Raw genomic sequence first — 23,921 nt, forward strand, 5'->3', positions numbered from 1 at the left:
CCTCTCCACTTCCCCACTCCTGTTTTTTCTCGTGCTTTTCCTTTTAGTTTGATTTAGTTACTTGCTTCTGGCAATGTGGAGCTTTCCAAAACTGGATTAGCAGCCAATATAATAGCAGTAACCCTTTCATTACCACAGTAATTTTCTTTACTGGTTTTGAACTTCAGCATTTACAGGCAGCTGCTGTAAAATTCAAAGGTGAAAAAAAGACATGTGGCTTTTTCCTGTTTTTACAAGTCCAGAGTACTTAGAGTGAGGGGTGCAGGGCTTTGAAGCCATTTTTTTTTTCTTTTGAAAAAAGGAAAGGTGAGAGCTGAGGTAGGCCTCTCCTCCATTTAAACAAAACACACAAATCCAATAACAATACCAAAGGAATATCTTCAAGATTCTGCAATTCACTCTAGAAGATGAATAAATCCAATTGGAATTTAAGATTTTTAGATTTTGGATTGAAATTTAAATATTTTTTTAAATAAAATTAACATTTTATTTTAAATTTTAAAATTTAGATTTAAATTTTTTTAAATTTTAGATTTTGACTTCTTTGTAATCTGTTTCTGGCCTTACGTTTTCTCCATGGAGTCAGGAGTAAAGTTGCTAAAATAGGGAGGAAAGCAAGGAATAAGGCCTTGCTATCTGGGGTGGTTTCCTATTCCAGTCATTAGTCATGTGGCCTCTGTAATTTCTTACTATACCAGGCTATATAAAGAGACTCATAAAACTACTGCCCTGGGATGTAGCAGGCCTGATTATTCCAAAGCAGTCTAAAGTACCAGGATGAAAGGTGAAATGTGCTTATAGAGAGTTATGAACACAATTCCCAGAAATTTCAAAACCTTGATTTCTTTCTTTTTCCTGCTTTTTTCTCCCCAAATCCCCCCAGTACATGGCTGTATGTTATAGTTGTGGGTCCTTCTAGTTGTGGCATGTGGGACGCCGCCTCAGCGTGGTCTGACCTAGCGGTGCCACGTCTGTGCCCAGGATCCGAACCAGCGAAACCCTGGGATGCTGAAGCGGAGCGGGCGAACTTAACCACTCGGCCAGGGTGCTGGCCCCTAAAACTTGATCTTTTTTATTTTTTTGAGATCGGCCCTGAGCTAACATAACATCTGCTGCTAACCCTCCTCTTTTTGCTGAGGAAGACTGGCCCTGAGCTAACATCCGTGCCCATCTTCCTCTACTTTGTGACATGCCTGCCACAGCATAGCTTGATGAGTGGTGCCATGTCCGCACCTGGGATCTGAACTGGCAGACCCCCGGCCACTGAAGTGGAATGGGCGAACTTAACTGCTACGCCACCGGGCCAGCCCCTAAAACTTGATTTCTACAGAGCTATTGAACTAGTAAAAGAGAAGTTACTCAGAATTTGATAGACTGATATCTCCAATAATTACATTTTCTAAATGTAGAGCTCGCTTTTACAATTTTAGCAGGATACAAAGGTTGCTCAGAACTGGGTTTTGCCATTTGAAATGCAGAGGCCAGAGACTTGAATTTCCAAGGAAGGCCCCCAACACAGAAATCTAGATTGAAGTGGGCTCATTTCTTTTGTAACATGCAGAAGTTGAGGCTTCACAATTTCAGGATGATCCAGTATAGTTGCGACATTTTACCCACTACTAGCTGAGTGTCTTCTGTGTATACTGTACAGACACTGTCACCCTCAAAGGCCAGACTGGTTCCAAGTAGCTACTGGCTCTCCAGGAACTAACCAAAGACAAAGCAAAGAACAGTGTAGGGAGTTTTTCTGGAGGGGGAATTTGTGGAAGGTCATGGTGAGGCACGGCAGTAGAAAAACTGGGCAATAAGGAGTCCTGCCAAAGCCCAGAAGACTAGCAAAATCCGTGATTTCGTTCTGTGCACACACAACGTGCTCCAGGCTTTCTACTGTGGGGGAAGTTCGGAACAGCTCCTGCCCTAAAAAGTGTGTAGGCATTTAAATTAAGGTAGGAACGATGGTCAGTGCTAGCGACTCAGGCAGAACAAATGGGTTTCCTCGACCTTGGGAAGAGGGTGTGTACGCTAATCACTGGAACCTTGGACCAAAAAACAAACACACAAATGCCATTTCATTTCATACTATAGTAAAATTCTTCGAACAAATTCTTTAAACCAAGAGGTCAGAATTTTAAAATTAAAGATAGCGAACAGTTTCAATTCATTTATTCGGGCATCACTCATTTAGTCAACAGAGGTTTATTTAGCGCCTATTCTGGGCTAGGCACTGCTGAGCCATCACAGACATGGTCCCTGACGCCACGGAGTTGGCAGTCTAGGCCAGTCAGTGAGGGAGTTAACTAAAATTCCGGCATCATTGCTACTGCGGTTGCACCGGCTGAGGATCAGCCCCTCCAATCCTCCCACGTGGTCCCGGCAGGTGAGTGTGGGTGTGAGCGCGTGAGGCTGGTGGTGTTTGGGGAGTGTGAGAGCGCACGTGTGTCAGAATGGCGGGTGTCACAGTGTGCGTGCAGGTGTCGCCGTGGTAGGCGTCTCCATAGCCGCCAGAGCCCGGCTGTGCGGGCCACGGGATGCGTGTGTCTTTCGCCCACGTACCGGAGACGGCGCGGGAACCCCCGGCCGGTGTGATTGTGAGTGAGCGCGGGAGCGCGCGCGGGGGCGGGGGAGGGGGCGCGCCGTGCTGGCAGGGCGGCGCGCAGGCGCAGAAAGCGGGAGCCGGCCGCCGCCGCCGCAGAGCGCCGGGGGCGGGAGGAGTGAGCGCAGGAGGCCATGGCCGCCGCCGGCTGCTGAGGGGCTCGGCCTGTGAGCGCCAGCTGCCGCGGACGATGGTGACCGCACGGGTCGGGTCGCTGCCGCCGCCGCTGCCGCCGCCTCCCAAGACGCAGCAACCAAGGCCCGGCGCGGAGGAGCCGCCGCTGTGAGCCGCGCCGTCCGGGCCCCCGCCGCCGCCGCCGCCGCCCGAGGAGAACGGGAGGGCGGGTGAGACAGCCGAGGAGTTGCGGAGCCCGTCTGCTCGCCGGCGGTGCCGCCCCCCGGGGAGGGAGGCCGCAGCCCGAGGTGACCGAGCGGTACCCCCCTTCTCATCCCGGCGCCCCCCGTCCACTTCCCACATCCTCCCTCCCCTCCCCCATCCCGTCGCCCGCTCCTTCCTCTTCTCCCCTTTCCCGGTTCACCGCCTTCCTCTCCTCCCATCCTCCACATCCCCTCTTCACCCGCAGCGCCCCCTCCCTCGCAGCCGCCAGCCCCTCTCTCGGTCCTCCGGGCCCCTCACCCTCTCCCTCCGACTCTGCCCTCTCCTCTCGGGGCCCCGCACGGAGTCCCCTCCCCCAGCCCCGGGCTGTGTCCGCCGCCGCCTCCCCACCCTCCTGGAGATTACCCTCACCTCCCCCGGCGTTCCTGAGATGCCCTCACTCTGAGCTCTCCCCCATCGCTTGCCCAGCTCCCTGTTTCGAGGCCTTTTCTAAGCCCCTTCCTGAGCTGCTGCTTTCCTAGCTGCTCTTTTCCCCCAGTTCCCACTTCCAACTTTCCCTCTTCTGCGTCTTTGTCCACTTTGCTTCTCAGCTTTCCTCCCTCTTTCCTTTCGCCTTACCCTTGGGTCCACGCAGCCCCAAACTCGGCCTCCCCACTTTCATGCGGTTGGAGGTTGTTTGGGGGTGGGGGGGGGAAGGCCTGCCAAGCCGTTTTTCGAATGGGGACCCATCTGCTCTGCATCCCGTCTGTCGGTCCTGTTTTACAGTGAGGCGTTCCTTATCCTTTCCTTTTTGTCCTCATCGCTTCCTCTCTCGCTTGCCACCCTTTCTGCATCCCCCTCCAGTTCTGCTTTTCCCACCCAAGGACCCCCGAGACCCTTCCCCTCCCTTCCGGAATGAGTCCCCTTTTTGTTCGGGTGTGATGAACTTCGCCGGCGTCTTTCTTCGGAAGCTTTTTGGTGCGTGGCGCGGCAGAGCCAGCATCCTTGGCCAGACGAGAGGAGAGCTCCCTGGCACGGGCCTCTCTCCTGGCAGAGTTTTTGTGGACGTAATCCCCTAGCCCCGCGGCGGCAGCAGCTCCGCCGCCGCGGCGGCTGCTGCTGCTGCTGTGCTGCCTGCTTTGCAGCGAGCTGGGTTGGGGTTACTATAGTTCAAACGCATCTGAGATCAGCAGGCGTCAGGGGCGGGGGAGGTGCAGGGAGAGAGGAAAGGGGCTTTACAGTGAGAAGGCATCAAAGATTAATGGATGGCTTTGCATCGCAGTCTGCAGTAAACAGGAAACTAGTTAGGAAGGAGAGGAGAGGACTGTGTGTCTTTTTATTTTTTAAAATACAGAGTGTGCAGTTCTACTGAATCTTGAATCATGCCCAAAGGATGAGCTGTCGGTGCTGCAGTCGTGACCCAGGCTGCGCGCCCAGTGGCAGAGATAGCAGTTTTTATTTCCTCTGTCTGGTTCCTTAAGTTGAAAGATGGCCTTTGTATTTAGAGTGGACTCTATGTCTTGGCCGCTTTGGAGATGACGAGATGCCACAGAATTGCTAGTAGTTTATGTGGAAATCAGGTACATACAAAGTTAGCTAGCAGTGAGTGAGAGTGGGGAGGACCAGCTCTATTTAAAACGTGCCAGTGCTTATGTAAGAAGTGCCTTCTCTTCCAGGATGTCTCAGTTTTGGCGGAGTTTACTTAGGATTTTAAGGTCTAGCTTTGCCCTCTCACATTTTCAGGACTAACCATCCTAACATATGGACAGTAAAGGAAATATATTTTTCTTAAGATGGGTTTTAGCTGATGATAGAATGTTTTTTTAGTTGGATTGGACAAAGAAAGGAGATTGACGATGAAGAATAGTATGTTTTTCTTTTCATGGGGGAAAAAGGTGTAGAAACTTTCAGCCATAAATTGTGTTGTACTGAATAATTTTGAATTGGATCTATGGCATTCTTATTTTTGTCTTTTTAAAAGGAATTTTATCTGGGAGATATGAATACTGTTCATTTTTTGGATAAGAGGACATTTTCCATTTCTGTTTCTTATTTAACATAATTCTTCAACAGGTTGAGCTGTGACTTTAAAAACTTAGGTTTTTCATATTGTTCAAGATGATTTGTTTGACTTCTTCATATTCAAAACCAAAATGCAATGTTTTCAGGAAAGTGTAGAATAAGGCCTCATGTGTTTCGTAACCCACAAATATGAATGGTGAGCTGTGCACAGGACGTTGCTGTGTGTATAAGCAGGGGGAAGTCATTTAATGAAATCGTTGTGGTCTTGTTTTTGGTTAGCATTTGTTGAGCCTTTTTTGCCGTCGTTGGAAAGAAAGGGTTTTCTTTTAAGCTGTTTTACTCTGTAGAGCATCTTTGAGTCACGTTTAGTTTACGTTACTTGTGAGACATTGTGTTGAAGTATTACTCTCCTGGTTCTTTTCACATTTCAAGGAGGAAATTTAAAAATCTTGCAGGAAAGGTAAAATGTAGGTAATGGAACAGGGCCAGAAGTAGCTTTAGATATTTGGCTTTAGGAGTGTCAAGCCTTTAGATTTTATTTGCCTTCAGTTCTCTTGGTTTTTTTGAGGATTATTTAGTATTGTTTTGGTTTTAAGAGAATTTTGAGCCCCTCTGACTTAGAATAGGCTTATTAGCTCTGTTTGACAATAAATCTAGGAAAAAGATAAATTAGCTTGAACTAAAACATCACAGAGGTATGGTAATCTGTTCACCCCAGGAGAGAAGGGTCCATTTTTACCTTATACTTCTAATATAGTGATTTGCCAGGTGTAAGTGATTTCATGTATCTGCAAATAAGATAAATATTTCAGCATTTTGTTTAGGTGTTGGTTTAGTGTGTAGTGTTAGAGTGTAGTGTACGGTATTTATTTGTGATGGTCGTCACCCTATCACGTGGTGCTTCTACTTTAGAAAGTTTCAAAATTATAAACTTTGGGGGGAAATATTTTTTTTCTCTTTTCCTTCCGCAGCTCTTGTGGGTAACATTTTAGATTTAGTTTTCCGTGTATTAAATTTGTTTCCTCTGTACATGTCCCTATACATGGCCAGCTTGCCAATGACTTGATAAAATAACACTCACATATAGAAATAAATGAAATATTTAGTAAGCATTAGATTTGTTATTAAATGAGCATGTTTCATTCTGTTGAAGATCCTCCTTAATTCAGACGTTTCAGTCTTGAGTTTACTATGCAGTAGAGTTTGGGGATCTGTCTTGGACATTCCTCTGTATTAACAGCTTTAGGGACCCAAGATTTTCTTTTTATTCTTCTATTTGTGAGGCAGGAGTACTGGTAATTAAGAGGGAACATGTGCCATTCTGCTAATGGCCTTCTTTTGTAGGAGAGATCATCCTCTGTAAGAATTAGGGAGATTTTTTCCCCTACAAGTTCAGGTCTTGGTTTCTAATGCAGGATTGGTTATTTGTTTAGTTTAAATTTTTTTGTTTACCCCTTTAAGGGCTACAATAAATGGTGCAAGTTGGTACATTTAAAAATAACAAAATATTAAAAACAGAGGAGGGCTCCAAGTCAGATGAAATATAGACCACATGTATTAGTTTAGTAATAGTCCCCTTTTTTGTTCCTTACAAAAGCAGTAGTGATTTGTATTGGATTCTAGAATGTGGAAAAATAGTTACTTTGCCATTGTGGTATAACGCCTGTCAGTGATATTATTATCTCCGTACGTGGTAATTTTTACACGTGACTGGTGGCTTGTGAGAAAAATCTGTTGTTGTGTACTTTAAAATAAAATCCCAAGAGTGCGTTGAGTGAACAGTTTGACTACCAGAGTAAGTAGTTATTTCCCGTATATTTCTTTAAGTCAACTATATGGCGTAGGCACATTACACTTTTTACCAAGAATTTTTTTTAAGTATATCCCCCTCCCCCCAATAATAGATGGGTATTCTAAGACATCTGGCAAAGAGAAAAAAATAGAAGGAAATAAAAATCTCCCCAGCCCCACTGTTGAAAGATTGTTAATGTGAATATTTTGGCATATTTCTTCCCAGCATTTTTTTTTGTTAATATCGTGAGCTTTGAGAAATTCAGGTTCCTGAATGGTATAATGTGCGATAAATATTGATTAGAGATTTTATTTTTCAGTGCTTTTTTTGGCCTTAGGATACAGCTATTTGGTTTTGATTCTCTTACAATATTTTTTTTCTTACAAAAGAAAATTATTAAGGTGGTTTTGTTCATTTAAAGTAATCAGAATTACAGTATTTATAAAAACATTAATTCTGCATTATTGGTAGGATATATATATAACATTTGGGTAATGAGAATGTTGTATGAGCAATCACTGATCAATAAAATCCATCAGTTTTTCAGAGATTAAAAAACATTAACAGTGTTCCAAGTTGAGTTGCCTTTTTTTTTTTAAACTAAGCTAGGAAGCTATGAAAATTAGAGGGTAAAATGGAAATACTGACAAATATTTAACCATAGCATAGCAATCTGTCACTATAATTTTCTTCAGAAATAAATGTTTTCATTTGTCTTGTAATGTCTGAAATTTCTGCCAGAGCTAGAATTGTGTTTAGCGTTCTCAGCAAAATTTTTAAAAGGATATTGTCAGAGCCAACAATCCAGAATTATCATTACTGTGAAAATTGTCCTTTACCCACTTTTGTTTGCCCTCTTCTCTTTCTTATAATTCCTTGGATTAATTTGCAGCTCTATCATCTAAAGCAGTATTGCGCTGAATTTGCCCTTTTAAATAGTAAGTTGTCCAGGGAGATCCTTCATGACTTTTTTTTTTCCATTCTACTACTCCTACTGCTCATCAACAGCTAAGCAAAGATGGGCTGCAGACTCACAGTGCCTCACTTCTTCCGTGTGCCAGCATGTCTGTGTATCACGGGAAGATGAGCATTGTTTTCCTACTTTGGAGGCAGACCACGGGAATTTCAGACCAAGAGTTTAACTTTAATGATTCAAGGAAACAATATTATAGCTAATGTTACCTTTATATCATGAGTTATCTGGATTGTATTGATATCATGTACATTTAATACTTTAATTTTAATTGTAAGAAGGAAAAGGATAGACTATGAGATGCTGCAAACTAAATGTGCAGTTATCAGATTTTTATTGAATAGCTTAGGCTTTTCCATATAATGACAATTTAAAATTTGCCCTTTTTTAAGAGCTGCGTAAATCTCTCATAATTTCATAGGAGTGAATTTTTCTTTTCAAGTCAATTGGACAAAAGCTGGAGTATTCTTATAGGGTATTTTGTTACTAAATGCCTAGATTTGGAGTTTGGGGCTTTTTAAAACTAAGTTTTGAGGCCTGGACATTTAATCAGAATCTTAGGATTGGGCAGACTTGAAAGAGTCAAGGTGAAAACACAATACAAAGCTTATTTCATAAATATCTAGAAGTAGTAGATGTGGCTAAGGAGTTTTATCCATTGTAACATAGTTTTTGAATAGTATGTGGCAGTCCTTAGATTCCTAAGAGGATATCTAAAAGCTATTTGAGCTGACTTATTTTTATATTTTGTGTCTTCTGAATTTTAGGCCTGTTCCAAGAAAAACATGGCTGCAAAGGAGAAACTGGAGGCTGTGTTAAATGTGGCCCTGAGGGTGCCAAGCATCATGCTGTTGGATGTCCTGTACAGATGGGATGTCAGCTCCTTCTTCCAGCAGATCCAGAGAAGTAGCCTCAGTAACAACCCTCTTTTCCAATATAAGTATTTGGCTCTTAATATGCATTATGTAGGTAAGTGTCTACATCACCTTTTCTAATCTTTTAGTGAGCATTCTGATTTATTTTATGTCTTTGTATATTTTTGAATTTGGGTAAAATGAACTCTGGTTTACGTTAGAGGAAAACAGACAGTGTTGGATTTATTTTACTGGATGAAACTTTAAGGCAGATGAAAACATTTTGTGTTTTACTATGATAAAATGTAATGAGAAACGCTTTTCCAGATATTTGGCCTGTTCTAATTTGTCATGATTTTGGGTTGTGGTAGTAATTCAGAAAGTAAGCTTTTTTAAATCCAATATTCCTTATTGCTCCAAAACATTAATATCAGTTGAAGATAAATCATTCATTTCAGTTAAATGAAATATAGGAAGTATAATATTATTATAATATACTTTAAAATTATATTATATTTTATATAATATTTAAAAAATACTTGAAATATAATTGATATGATTTGGAGTTAGTGGTGAAAGTAATGTTGAGTGTAAAGAAATCAAAGTCAAGAAATATAGGCAGGAAACAGATAAAATTTATCAAGAATAAAAGTCATGATCCTTAATTTTTAGGTTAATTTTTGGTTTAAGTGATAATGGCAATATATTTTCATTTAACGTTACTGTTGTGTAACTCAAGACGTGGTTTGAATGATATACTATAGTGGTTTTATTAGTATTTTTTATTATTAGAAATTTCCATCAACAAGTATATCTCTTGTAAAATTGTGAAGGGTTATGTTTTATAAAATTATGAAGGGTCGTCCTGTCTCTGAGATTTATTTTTAACTGTAGATGGACTTTCTGGGTACGAAAGCTTAGCCCTGAGAACCTCTTACAGCTCTAAGAAATTACCGAATAGGCCACTGTGGGAAGAAGTTGGCATAGTAGGAAAGACAGTGTACTGGAAGCAGAACATCTGGGTACAATAAACTCATCTCTCTTAGATGGTACTACCTTGGGAAAGTCTGTGAAATGTTCTTTTATGCTGCAAAACACTATAATTTGCAGCCCTTTATTAAAGGCTTTGTATGTTAGCCAATTTATGGAAAAAAATTTCAGTCTGTTGTTGAAGTGCAGTTGGGTACTTGGCTTAGATTTTTAGCTTAATCAGCAGAGTAATTCACACTGTGGTTTAAAAATATGCTTATATATATATAATTTCTCAATAGATTGAAATATTTATTATAAAAACAGCTGCCTAATAACCAGAAACATTAATTTTAGAAATTGAATAGGTGCTGGTACAGTTGCAGTTCATACTCTCTCGCTCCTAACTTTGGGAACTCAACAGAACCTTCTTGATAGACTTATTACATGCTATGGTAGAGTAAATTCAGTAATTACATGAGTAAATATTTTCAGCTTGAACAGTTTTTTTGGTTGGAGTCACCTCTGTGTCAAAGTATTATGTAATGGTTATGTAATGTTCTGGTTTACAGAATTTCACCCTTAAATACATTTTAAAAAGCAAAAAGCATAAAAAGTATAGTGAAAATATCTTCCTCCTATCTCTGTTCCTCATCCACTAAGTTCTCACTCTGAGCCCCAACAAGCAGACATTTTTATTTCCTTGTGTATAATTCTAGAGATATTTTTATGTATATAAGTAAATATAAAGATATATTGATATATAAATGTAAATATGTATAAAAATAAATGTATTTCCAACTTTTTGTACAGATGATAGCTTAATACACACTGTTCTGAGCCTCTTGTTTTACTTGACGATGTATTGTAGAGCCATAACTACTCTTTTATTCATGGAATAAAGCTTTGTAGTCTGTTTTTTTATGTTGACACTCTCTGTTCTGCCGTATCTTAAGATTTTGATTAAATGTTGAGCCTCCCCACAAGCCTCCAATTCTGTTGTATGGTGGCATAGTTTCTTTGTGTGGCTGTACCATAATTTATTGAACTAATTACTCTACAGGTGGTCATTTTAGATATTTTCTGTCTTGTGCTGTTTGATTCAGTTTTGTACTAAATTTTGTGTAGCCATAATTTCAACACGTCCAAATATAGCCTTGGGATAAATTACTAAAAGTGAAATTGCCGGGTTAAAGAGTATATAATATACATTTGTATATTGATCGATATGCTCTTCATAGGGTTTTACTATTTTGTGCCTCCACAAACAGTGGTTGAGAGTTCCTGCAGTCCTACATCCTTATCAAGAGTGTTATCCAGGGGCTGGCCCCATGGCCGAATGATTAAGTTCGCACGCTCTACTTTGGTGGCCCATGGTTTCCCCAGTTTGAATTCTGGGCATGGACATGGCACTGCTCATCAAGCCGTGCTGAGGTGGCATCCCACGTGCCACAACTAGAAGGACCCACAACTAAAAAAAATACACAACTATGTACTGGGGGGCTTTGGGGAGAAAAAGGGAGAAAAAAGAATGTTATTCAGCTTTTATATTTGGCTACTCCAGTAGGTGAAAAATAGATGTTTTTTAATGTAGGTTTAATTTCTCTTATTATGAGTGAGATTGAATTTTAGTCACATTTAAGAAAAACGTGCATTGCCTCTTGTGACAGTTGTCAGTTATATCCCTTGTCCACTTTTCTGTGGGATTGTTAGCCTTTTCTTACCAATTTGTGGGAGTTTGGTATATATTAGGGACATTAACCCTTTGTGATGAGTTGAAATTATTTTTTCCAGTTTCAGATCCCCTGAGTTTGCTTATGATTTTCTTGACATGCAGAATTTGTTTTTAATATGGTTTAATCGTTTTTTATAGCTTTAGGATTTTGCGTCAGTTAGAAAAGCCTTCTCTATTTTTGAGTTTATAAAGAATTCTATCATGTTTTGTAACATTATTTTTGTGATTTCATTTTTTCCATTTAAATCTTTGCTCCATTTAGAATTTATCTGCATTTACAGTGTGTTATAGGTATAATTTAATTTTTTTCCAGATAACTATCTGGTAGTCTCCATGTATTTATTAAATAGTTTAGTCAGTCTTTTCCTCACTGATTATTATGTACTAAATTCTCACGTATATTTTGTTCCATTTCTGAACTTTTTTTTTGTTCTTTTAGTCTGCCTTGCTGAGGATTTAGATTATATTTACCTGTCTGATAGAGTTAGTCCCATCATTGTATAACAGACTTTTTCTGTTATTGTTAGTTTTCTGTATGAACTTCAGAATTATCTAGTCTTGTTCCCAAAACAAACAACCCTCTTGACCTTTTTGTTGAAATTGCATTATTACTAAATTTTAAGTTAGGATGAAGAGATAGCTTAAGGATGCTAACTCTTCTCTATGTAAGAACACAGAAAGCCTTCCTGTGTTCAAGATTTCTTTTGAATCCTTCTGGAGTGTTTTAAAGTTTTCTTTATATAGGTCTTGGACATTTATTGTTAAGTTCATCCTAGGTATTTAATCTGTTTTATTGCTATTCTAAGTGATTTTTCCTCCCCTTTATATCCTTTAATTGTTTTTAAGAGCTTGAAAATGAAGGTAGGGAGTGGTAAAGTTTGTGTTTATGGGATATAATTGTACCTTCAAATTTAGAAGCTTTCCAGTGTGGGTTCTGTCTTAGAACAGCAAACAGAAGTTACTGCCCAAATGTAATTGGTGGAATGTTAATTATAGAACTGTTTTGCAGAGTATAGGTTATAAAAAGGGGAATAGAAATAATATTAAAAAGGTAGAGTGGGGCCGTTTGTGAAAAGCCCTGAATGCATATGTTAGGTATTCTGCCTAATTTGGTAGGTAGTGATGCGTCAGTGAAGGATTTAGAGCAGGTGAACTGTATTTTAAGAAAATTGATTTAGGCAGTGTTGTATAGGATGATGGATTGTGGAAGGGAGAAAACTGGAGGCTAGAAGACCAGTTAGGATTTTAGGCAAGAGGTAATGAGAGCCAGAACTAGCATGGTAGAAGTTGGAAACAAAAGAGTGAATATGAGAATAATTCTATTGAAACTGTGATCACTAAAATCATTAGTGACCTAAAATGTGAAACTCAAGCTTCGTTTGTTTACTCATTTACAGACCTTTCCATGTTTGTGAAACTGTTGACCACTTCTTTCTTGAAAATATTTCTGGATTCTTCTGACTTTCTGACCCTCCTTCTGACTCCTTTGCTGTCTTTTTCCTTTAGACTTCTTAAGTGTTGCCCAGAATTTATGTTTAGTTTTCATCTTTTGTTGTTTGGGTGATCTCACATAGTTTTGGCTGCAAATCTCTCCACTTTCCACTGCTTGCTTGACCACCTTGGTCTGAGATTAGTGTTCCTCCTCTGTCATCCCATGGCACCCAGTTCATACCTCACTATAGCACTTAGTATGCTGCATTCTGAGGGTCCATATGCTCATCTATCTTCCTGACTAGATTATGAGCTCCTTTAAGGTAGGAATGGGGTTATTATCTCAGTATTCCCAGCACCTAGCTAGTGCCTGATAATGAATGAATTTCTAACTATCCTTAGACATGTTCACCTGAACATTCTATAGGCACTTCGACTTATCATCAGTCACTGAACTCATCAGCTTTACTTCACCTCAAACCTCCTCCTCTTTCTGTTTTTCCTATCTCAGTAGGAAAGCTGTTTTCTTGATTACCCAAGCTAGAAACATCAGAACCATCTTCACTTCCTTGTTCTCAACCACTCACCCATAGATCACCACTAAGACCTATTTAAATATGTATGTCATTGCTGACCCTGCCAACTCTATACGCTAAGCTACTGTTTTATTCCAGGTCCTCATTTTTTCCCCCCTACTAACATAATCTTTAAATAGCGGAAATTCCTGCATTTTGTCAGGAAGATTCATCAGTGTTGTTTTAAGCAGGTCATCATTTTTAAATGCTGCTGGTCTTGCTTTTTGATTATAAATTACTGTTGGGTTAGCTTCATTACATCAATTTAATTTATTGTGGTTTGTTTGGTTAATTCTGTAGAATGAATAGTGATACATATTTGCATCACCAATAGTTTTGGTTTGTATTTTTCAAATAATTAGATTATGTACATATTGTAGTTCAAACGATTCATTCATACTACTATGTTTTAGCGTAAGTATTCATAATCCCTCAAAAATCCTCTTGTGTGATATATTTTCTTCTCATCACAGAGTAATTTTTCCACTGGAGTGTGAAAATAGGGATATAGGTGAGCCATAGGGTTTTTGTTGTTGTTCTGTCTTTTGTTTTCTTACCTCTTTTTGTTTTCTTCCCTCGCTTAAACAGGTTTCTGTAGGATTTGAGAACCATTAGCACAGTCTAACTCATCCTATGCAAGGCTTTATATTGAGGCTTTAGCCACCAGTTCTGTCAGCAGTATCTCCCAGAACTCTCCCAATACTCTTTCTGTTTACATCAAATTCTAGTCTAGCCTATAGAATTTACTGTCTCCTGAAAATATCCTTTGTGTTTTTATGGTCTCCATACCTGTTATTCTCTTTTCCTGGAATGTTTCCCCTTTTCTTGGCCTGATAAATATCAGATCATTCACCCGGAAGTCCAGGTCAAATTTAATCACTTAATCAACCATAGCCCTTCTAATGTTTATTTATTATAACACCAATATTGTATCATAATTTTGTCCATGTTTATTTTTTCACTAGACTGTGATTACTTTGTTCTTCTTTGGATCTTCCATGTGTAGGAATGCATATGGCTTTACATGTAATAATGTGGGTTGAGTGACTGGATAATTGAAAGAATGAATGAAAACAATTTGTTCAGTCTAGAGGATTTGACAGCTGTTTTTATGAGATGTGCAGGAGAAGAGAAAGATAATATCTGGAAAGGAAAATGGTAGTTCATTAAAAGATGTGGAGGATCTAAGGAGCGGTATCATGTGATAGATTGATTGGAAAATCCTTCAGCCACAAACACTGCAAATGCTTGCTAAATATAATAAACACCCTTTTAAATACTGCTGAAGTCCTTTGATATAGGGATTAACAAAATAAATTGGGGAAATTATTTTAAGAACTTCAAAGCAAATAGACATACTTATCTCTGTCTTCTGCTGGATTTTTCTTGAAGTTAGGATGTATGAGAAATCTGAATTCTACCTCTAGTCTCTGGCACACTGCTTCTTTTTTCTTAGCTTTAAGCATGATTGATTCAGCATGAGAGGGGCATTAGGTGCTAAGAAGGGATATCTGTGTCCTAATAAAGACTCATTAATAAGGAAAATAGTTATAGAAGAGTAGACTGGGACCAGATTTTGCGAGACCTAGAATATCAGGCTGAGAACTTCAGAACTTTTTTTGAAGGTTTTAGAGCAAGAGAGTTGTCTAGATGAAAGTGATGGTTTTGGGATTGTTACCCTGGTAATGAAGTATAGGATGGAGGAGGAAGGAAAGAAACCGAAAGAAGAATAGCAGTATACTATTATATTACAGAGCAGGTTATGATGGAGCATAGAGACTGGAAAGGAAGGGTAACATATAGGAGGCCTATTGAGGAAGACTCAGCAGGACTTGGTGATGAGAGAAGAGATGGCTCAGGTTTGAGTCAGAGTGAATGGGATTTAGGAGAGTGAAAGAGGGGGTGAGCCAGCTTGTGAAGGGACGAGGAAGAGAGCTCAGTTTGTACTCATTTTATGTGAGGAAATTTAAGTGCAATATATCTCAGGCATCATGAGCTATGAGATGTCTACTTAGGATAAAAAATCATTAAGTTTTTTTACTTATATAGTAGGTTCTCAGTAACTATTTGTTGATAGCATACATTTGGAGTGGTATATTTGAAACAGCAAAATAGATTGTTTGAGGTAGATAGTTTATAGAGAGGAAAGCAGTTGTTCAGGGACTAAATTTCCTCTGTTCATCTGGGAAGGTGAACAGAATGTTCAGGGGAGAATTTGGAGGGTAGAAGGAACTCCATGTCACAGGGCTAAAGAAGAAGAGTTTTGAGGGTGGTTGCTTCAGATGCTGGCACACAGACAAGCAGGACGCGTTAGATTTGACAAGTGGGTAATTGTTGACTTCTTAGTTTCTTTAGAGTGGAAGAGTAAAGGGGTTTGTAGAGGTGTGTAGATTGTAGAGGGTACAGAGAGAATAATAGATGATTAGAAAATAGAGACATCAGTATAAATAGTTTATAACATTTGTCAGTGGAATGAGAAAACTAGGTAACAGAAAAAGGGAAAGTCACTGTCAGTGCAGAGAGAACTTTATCTTTCAGACTGGGGAAGAACCCTGCACATCCTCTGAAAACAGAGGTGTCAGGACTGGCATCAGGGGAAAGAGTGAAGATGTAGTGGGTAGAGGGTCTTTAGAAGCTGGAAAAATAAGATCTTGAGTCAAACGGAAAGGGCAGCCTTAGAGAGGGGTGTTAAGACACCAATTTCTTCCTCTGGGACTAGAGAATGAGAGAAGTGGTATAGAACAGATAGGTAGACAGCAAGGAAAAGTGGATGATGAGAGGAGTCCTGTTGTACCATTGTGTGATGTATTTGATTATAAAGTAGAGAAAAGGTACAAAAGGAGTGAAAAATGCTTTATATTCTCCACAAAAAAATCCATAGTGCTTTTACTATGGTAAGCTTACTTTGATAGTAAAGTGAAAAACCTTAAAGTTGTTGAAACCCAGTTGGAAAGTAAAAATTCAAGCTAAGAAATTCAAGCTCTTTTTGTTAGTGTGATTAATTGAGAGACTAAGTAGAATTATATTTTATTTATATCTCTCTTAATTTCTACTACAGGTTATATCTTAAGTGTTGTGCTACTAACCTTGCCAAGGCAGCATCTGGTTCAGCTTTACCTATACTTTTTGACCGCCCTGCTCCTCTATGCTGGACATCAAATCTCCAGGTAAGAATGTGACCGCATTTTTGAAATGTATGACTAAATTTAAAGTTTTCCTTTACCGATAAAATACTTTTCATGAACACTGTTGAGCTGAGGCTTTGGTAGGTATCCAAAACAGTTTTTTTGATACTTTTCAAAATAATTATTATCATACAAGATTATTAGCTGGGGTTATGCCTCAAATTTTTTTGCTTTTAAAAACAAGCTGAATTTGAAATGGGCCTTAAGGTTATGTTTACAAGAGACCCATGAGCTTTTCTATACTACATAAGAAAGAATTTCGAAAGACAGGCTATAGGAACATTTTGACCATTTGCACTTCATTACTTTCCTCATTTTAGGAAGTCAGGTTATGATGCATCAGAATCAGCATATGAGGCAGTCATGTATGTCGGTGGTGACTGGTATGGATTATTTGATGAGGTTAATTATGGAGCTAAGAATTTCTGCCTCTTTAGCAATATTATCTGTTTGCCTACGTTTGCTAGTCCTAAATTTTAAGACTGGTCTACCAGTGAATATGAGCTTCCTACTTTGGAACAGAATGTGAAAATACAGGTGAACCAAAGCCACACGGTAAATGTAATGGGGTATAATAAATCTAGGAGGTATAATTTCTTTTGTTTTGATCGACATGCATAACCATAATGAAATATATTCCCAAATCTAAGAAAACTGGCAGTTACTTTGCATATATAACAAAATACAGTTGTCTAGAGGTCTGAAGCACAGATTTTGGTGTAGGCTTGAAATTTAATCTTAGAAATAGCATATTTATATTACTAGAATTGAATGGTTGACTTTTTAAAAAATCAATTAATTAATTAATTTGGTGAGGAAGATTGGCCCTGAGCTAATATGTGTTGCCAGTCTTCCTCTTTTTGCTTGAGGAAGACTGTTGCTGTGCTAACATCTGTGCCATTCTTGCTCTATTTTGTATGTGGGATGCTGCCACAGCGTGGCTTAATGAATGGTGTGTAGGTCCATGTCTGGGATCCGAACCTGAAAACCCTGGGGTGCTGAAGTGGAGTGTGCAAACTTAACCACTACGCCACCAGGCCAGACCCAATGGTTGACTTTTTAAAAACCTTCCTCCCACCCCGATTATAAAATAATGCAGTTCACTGTAGGCAATTTTTGGGAAACAGAGGAAATTTAAAGGCAGTTAACAGTCATCTGAAATTATACCACTCAAAGATAGACCTGTTAAATTCTGGTATTTCCTTCCAGTTTTTTAATACCTTACAGTTTTCACCACTTCATTGGATACAAAAGAGTGAAAATAAGTAATAGTCACTGACTCTTGGCTTCTCTTGTTGAAGCGGGACCTCCTTCTCCTTAATATTTCATCTAGTTATTTCTCAGAGGCCCCAACGTGTTTCCCAGAGCACTGTGTTCCTTGTCTGATTTCCTTGGCTCAAAATGGTGCCTGGAGGGTGGTCTCTTACTCTTTAACTTCTGCCACTATCCTTACCAAGGATAACTTCTGCCACTATCCTTACCAAGGATATGTCCTCGGATATCAAAGTTGCAAAATCTGGAGCTGCCATAGCAGTGTGGCATTTCTTGTAATCCCCACAGTGTTTCAAATCAAGCTGTGTTTTACTCTGCAGTGGAGACAATGACTGTTCTAATTTCGTGTCACACAAATATGTGCCTGTGTCTTAGAATCCTTCATGAGAACAACTTCAGGCTTTTCCTGTAGCATCTTTCTCCATAGAGCTTAGACTAGGAGCCCAAGGGCCAGTACTGACACAGACAACGTGATATCCTTTCCATTCCGGTACCACCAGGCTCAAACCCTGACACAATCTATTCCTGTGGCCTTATCCAGACACCTCTGAATGTCAACTCAAGCTCGAGGTGGAGGTGTTTCTTATCTTGATTTATTCATTTTTAAACAAAATTGTGTTTGTAGAGTATAATGCCGTAGTTAGGGTATGGGCTCCTGAGTCACTGTTTTAGTGTGTAAATGAGTGCCTGGGCAGCTGAGAGTACCATATCTTTTGGGTAAATGGACAGGTGATTGGATAAGTTCGAATTCTACATTTCTTATTTACTGCTCTATAATCTCAGTGTCACTTATCAGAAAGATAATGTCTTAGTTTCCTCACCTGTAAAATGGTGATAATCTCTTAAAGGGGTTATTGTAAAGATTCAGTAAGATAAAGTATGCGAAGCCCTTAGCACAATTTCTTACATAAAAGTTCTCAGTGAATTGTAGCTAACATTCTTATGTCTCGTTTTTATTTCTCAGCAGTGTTTTCTGAGTTTTCCTGTGTCATTAGTCTTTAAAAAATGATTTTTTAAATGGCAGAGTATTCCATCATATAGCTAATAGAGTGGTAGATTTTAGTGTTGATAGGATTTGGATGATCTATCAGAGAAATCTCAAAGTTCAAGATAGGGCAATTAAAATTGTTTCTTTTATTAGCTATAATTTTGGGTAAAAACACGATGAACCAGCCCTTTCCCTCATGGTTTTTCAGTTTCCATGTGGTTTAGTGGTGTAGAGCTGGTTGAAACAATGTAGCTCTATTTTTGTCTATAGTTTTACCATCCAGGCTTTTCTAGAAAGGTCAAAATTTTATTATGTAAGGATAAAGGAAGCCTAACAGTGTCAGAGGTAAAGAAAAACGTTTTTCTGACCATTCTTCTTGTGGCGATTTCAGCTTTTTAGTCTATGGGAATTGTTTTTCTAATCTGTAAAGTTTGTTTTCATTAATAGAAAATTCAGACTTATTTTAAATAATAAAAAGAATTGTAATAACATTTTACAGTGTGCAACAACATTCCCTGTTCTTTATTTCATTTTTATCTTTATTATAATCCTTTGGGATTTACTGATAAAAAAAAAACTGATGTAGGTAAACAACTAGGAAGGGATAGTCCCAGACTTTGACTTGAATCCAGGCTTTCTGATTCCTAATTCCGTCCTCTTATGGAGGCAGTCAGGTAGTAGAAAGAAAATTAGTTTTAGAATCAGACTGAGTATGAAATAGTTTCCCTACTTAATAAGTATGTTACCTTGGCAAGTTGCTTCTTTGAAACTGTAAAGTAAGACAATGCCCATCTTAGGGAGTTAGTTTTGATATTAAATTAATGAATTTCAAGATAGGGCATATTTTAGTATTTCTCCTCTTAGTATAATTTACACTAATTGTGCTATCTCACAAAAGGTTAGCAGAGATGTTATCTTTTATTATTCACAACTTGTCACATTTAATAAATATTGAGGTTTGAACCTGTCACATTTATAAAATATTAAGGCTGAAGCTTTTAGTTTTTTCTCTTTTTTTTTTGAGGAACATTAGCCTTGAGCTAACTACTGTTAATCCTCCTCTTTTTGCTGAGGAAGACTGGCCCTGAGCTAACATCCATGCCCATCTTCCTCTACTTTATATGTGGGATGCCTACCACAGCATGGCTTTTGCCAAGGGGTGCCATGTCCGCACCTGGGATCTGAACTGGCGAACCCTGGGCCCCCGAGAAGCGGCATGTGCGCACTTAATTGCTGCACCACAAGGCCGGCCCTGAGGTTTTTAGTTTTAAGAAACATAATGGTTCACATTTCACATGGCAGCTTCATAACCAAGTATATTTTTAAAAAAATAACAGCTTTATTGAGATATAAATCACACACCTATTTAAAGTATGCAGCTCACTGGTTTTTAGGACAGTCACAGAATTGTGCAAACCATCACCACAATCGATTTTAGAACATTTTCATCACTCCAAAAAGAAACCCCATACCCATCATTGCAGTTACTCCCCGTTTCCCACCACTCCCTTCGCCTCCCATCCTGGGCAACTGTCAGTCTCTTTTCTGTCTCTATGGATTGGCCTGTTCAGGACATTTTATATACATTAAATTGTACAGCATGTCGTCCTTTGTGTCTGGCTTCTTTTACTTAGCAAGTTTTCAGGGTTCATCCATGTTGTCGCATGTATCATTACTTTATCTTTCTGTCCAAATCATAATTCTATTATATGACTGTACCACATTTTGTTTATCCATTCATCCATTGATGGACAATTTGTTTCCACTTTTTGGCTATTATGAATAATGCTGTGAATATTCATGGTTTTTGTGTGGGCATACTTTATTTTCTTGGACATATACCTTGGAGTGAATTGCTGGACCCTGTGGTATCTAAATTCAAGCTTTTGAGGAACTGCCAGACTATTTCCTAAAGTGGCTGCACTATTTTACATTGCCATCAGCAGTGTATGAGGGTTCCAATTTCTCCATTTCCTTGTTAGCACTTATTTATATCTTTTTTAGTGTAGCCATCACAGTAAGTGTGAAGTTATATTTCATTGGTTTTGATTTGCATTTCCCTGATGGCTAATGATGTTGAGCTGTGTTCATTAACCATTTGTAAATCTTCCTTGGAGAAATGTTTATTCTGAGCCCTTGCCTGTTATTTAATTGGGTTATTTATCTTTTTTTCATTGAGTTGTAAGAATTCTTTATATATTCTAGTTACAAGTCTCTTGTCAGTTATAGGATTTGCAGATGCTTTCCACCATTTGTACCCGTCTAGTTATATCAAGGCAGAATGTAGTGTGGTCCTGAGAAGGAGAATCAGTGCTTGGATAATTTACATAATTCATTCAGCACTTCAAAAACTGTTACAGAAAAAGACATTTGCAAATATTATTTTCTCAAAGTGAAAATTGCATCAACTCTTGAAAAGCTGGGTCTCTCTTTTCCTTTAATACATATATAAGGAAGCTGATTATCCTTAAGTGAATAGAAACTTGTTTAGAATGTGTCTATAGAATGGATACAGCTTGTAGTTCAAAAGAATTAAACTTTAGAAAAATGCATGGCCTTAATTGGTGTAGTATGAGCATTTAATATTCTACTTGTACTCATTAGAATTTAGTAAATGTCAAGTTCTTTGTTTCTTAAAATTACTAAGCTATGCTTTTTTGTTTTAATTGCTTTTCCTCCCCAAATCCCCCCAGTACATAGTTGTGTATTTTAGTTGTGGGTCTTTTTAGTTGTGGCATGTGGGATGCCGCCTCAACATGGCCTGATGAGCGGTGCCATGTCCGCGCCCAGGATCTGAACCGGCGAAACCCTGGGCCACTGAAACGGAGCGTGCAAACTTAACCACTCGGCCACGGGGCCAGCCGCTAAACTGCTTTTCATGTTGAGTGAATGTAAGGAATGTATTTTCCATTTCCAATCCTACTTTAAAATTGAAACTGTCCAGAACTATGGGGGAAAAAGAAAACTGTAGTTGACGTGATCATTCCTATGAGGTGTGGTCATGGTTTACATCCAGAAATCTGTTTTTCTCTAAAATTTTTAAACTCTAGTTTTTTTTTTTTGTTTTTTGTTTTTTTTTTTTTTTTAAAGAAAATTAGCCCTGAGCTAACATCCACCACCAATCCTCCTCTTTTGGCTGAGGAAGAGTGGCCCTGAGCTAACGTCTGTGCCCATCTTCCTCTACTTTATGTATGGGACGCCTGCCACAGCATGGCTTGACAAGCAGTGCGTAGGTCTGCACACCAGATCCAAACTGGCAAACCCTGGGCTGCTGAAGCGGAAGCGGGCGAACTTAACCCGCTGTGCCACCAAGCCGGCCCCAAAACTCTAGTATTCTTAAATTGCTTGTTTTTTTGTTAGATTTATGAACCAAAATATCAATTTTTTATGTATATTACTTGAATTAAGAGTTCATGGGTTTCAAAAATGAAAGTATACCATTTTCCATCCTGGCTTTGGGTATGTAAGTATGGTTTCAAATGTAAAGCTTTCCCAAGAGTGAGTTATGTGTAAAATATAGGTAACTAGCTCTTTATTTTATGCAAGTTTGTTTAATTGAAAGCTGTAGTTGAGGGTTTCTCTATTTCAAGATTATTAGCGTTTGGGGCCAGGTCATTCTTTGCTGTGGGCGCAGTCCAGTGCGTTATCTGATGTTGACAACACCCTGCCTCTACTCCCTAGATTCCAGAGCATCACCAGCACTCCCCCCCCGCCCCCCCCGCCCACCCCAACCCCACCCCGCCGGCAGTTGTGAAGCCAAGAAGTGTCCTTACTTGCCCAATGTTGTCTCCTGGGGAAAAAAATTTTCCTCAGTTGAGAACCACTGCTATTAGATAAAGGAATTGTTAAAGTGAATTTTATCATTATGTATTCAGCTTTTAATTCTGACAGGAATAAAACTGACTCACTTCAGTATTTGATATGTTTTCTTCTTTTGAACATTATCAGATCCAGGCACTAAATATTTGGTAGAAAGTCAGAAAGAAGCTGAAGAAAGAAACAGGGTGGTAGAGAAGATTTACATAATTAAACCCTGGGTAAATGAACTCTTCAATTGCTAGCACAGTCTTAGGGTGTAGGAGGTACTCAAATCCAGGTGTTTGAACGTCTCGGTATCTGGGATCTCTTAAATGGAGCAGTGCCTTTTGTTTGCACATATTGCAAAAGATGACTTGGAGGGCTCAGCCACTTCATACTGTGTAAAAGTAGATTAGGTTTCTTTGGAATTGACTTTGTTTGAAAGCTTTAAGTGGCCAGAAGGTACATACTGTTCCTACATTGTTCAGTGAGGCAGTCAGGTTGCTTAAGAGACTGTTAGAAGTGAAGTCTTTAATCACTTGGTAAATTGGTAAGCTTCTGGGTGGTGGTGGTGTTATTTATTTTTTGTAACTTGTATGCTTCTCTCTAATGAATATTTGTTCAGTTATGTCTCCACTCCTGGTTTGTCACTTCATGCTGATGGACTGTGTCTTTCTTATCTGCTGCAATATTCCCAGAGCCTAGCAGTATGCTGGTAACATTATATACACAATAAACTCTTTTTGAGTTAAAAACAAGTATAGAGAATGTTAATCTTCCTTAGGAGTTTTGTTATGTGAAATTAGAATTTAAAGTAAGAGACTAAATAAAGAAAAAGAAGCCTTAAAGAAGAGAGGAAGCTAAAGTAGGCTGGGAAATAATGCAAAACAATTAACGGGTGTCTCAGCAATAAGAAATTTTGGGATAGTGTTGAGTTTGCTGAGGTATATTATAAAACGTCCGTAATATGGTGACAAAAGCAAATGAGAAAGAAAACATGACAAGGAATCCAACTCTGCAGCCCCCCCCACCCCCCCTTCCCCCCTTTGCCCCTCACTATGAGAGAGCACCTGGGGACTGAGGCCCTCTGGGGCACCTTTTGGCTTTTCCCCTTAGGGATAGTACTCCTGTAGGCCCCCCTTTTTTATTGAGGTGAAATTCACATAACATAAAATTAACTTTATAAAGTGAACAATTCAATGGCATATAGTACGTTTGTAGTACTGTGCAAGCATCACCATTATCTAATTCCAAAACATTTTCATCACCCCAAAATAAAACCCAGTACCCGTTAAGTGGTCGTTTCCGTTTCCCCGCCTCCCAGCAAGCACCAGTCTGCTTTCTGTCTTTATGAGCTTGCCCTGGCCTCTTTTTAAACTGCATCTGTTGGAGAGGGCTATGCTATGGCATGCTGTGGCC

General features: G+C 39.2%; 1 protein-coding gene across 2 annotated transcripts in view; it reads left to right on the top strand.

Annotated features, from left to right (window-relative positions):
* Positions 1-2,416: 2,416 nt before the first annotated feature.
* The window catches only part of RNF145 (ring finger protein 145), a 52,113-nt gene continuing 30,608 nt past the window's right edge, over positions 2,417-23,921 (top strand). The window contains exons 1-3 of one of the 2 annotated variants that reach the window (XM_070517144.1): positions 2,417-2,588; positions 8,463-8,664; positions 16,318-16,426. In XM_070517144.1, coding sequence (XP_070373245.1) covers positions 2,529-2,588; positions 8,463-8,664; positions 16,318-16,426 — 371 coding nt within the window. In that variant the 5' untranslated portion in view covers positions 2,417-2,528. Of the gene's footprint in view, positions 2,589-2,668; positions 3,016-8,462; positions 8,665-16,317; positions 16,427-23,921 lie in introns of those variants that run through there. The other variant, XM_044777721.2, reaches the window with a different exon arrangement.

The sequence above is a fragment of the Equus asinus genome, chromosome 9 (genome assembly GCF_041296235.1).
Source record: "Equus asinus isolate D_3611 breed Donkey chromosome 9, EquAss-T2T_v2, whole genome shotgun sequence".
NCBI classification, from domain to species: domain Eukaryota; kingdom Metazoa; phylum Chordata; class Mammalia; order Perissodactyla; family Equidae; genus Equus; species Equus asinus.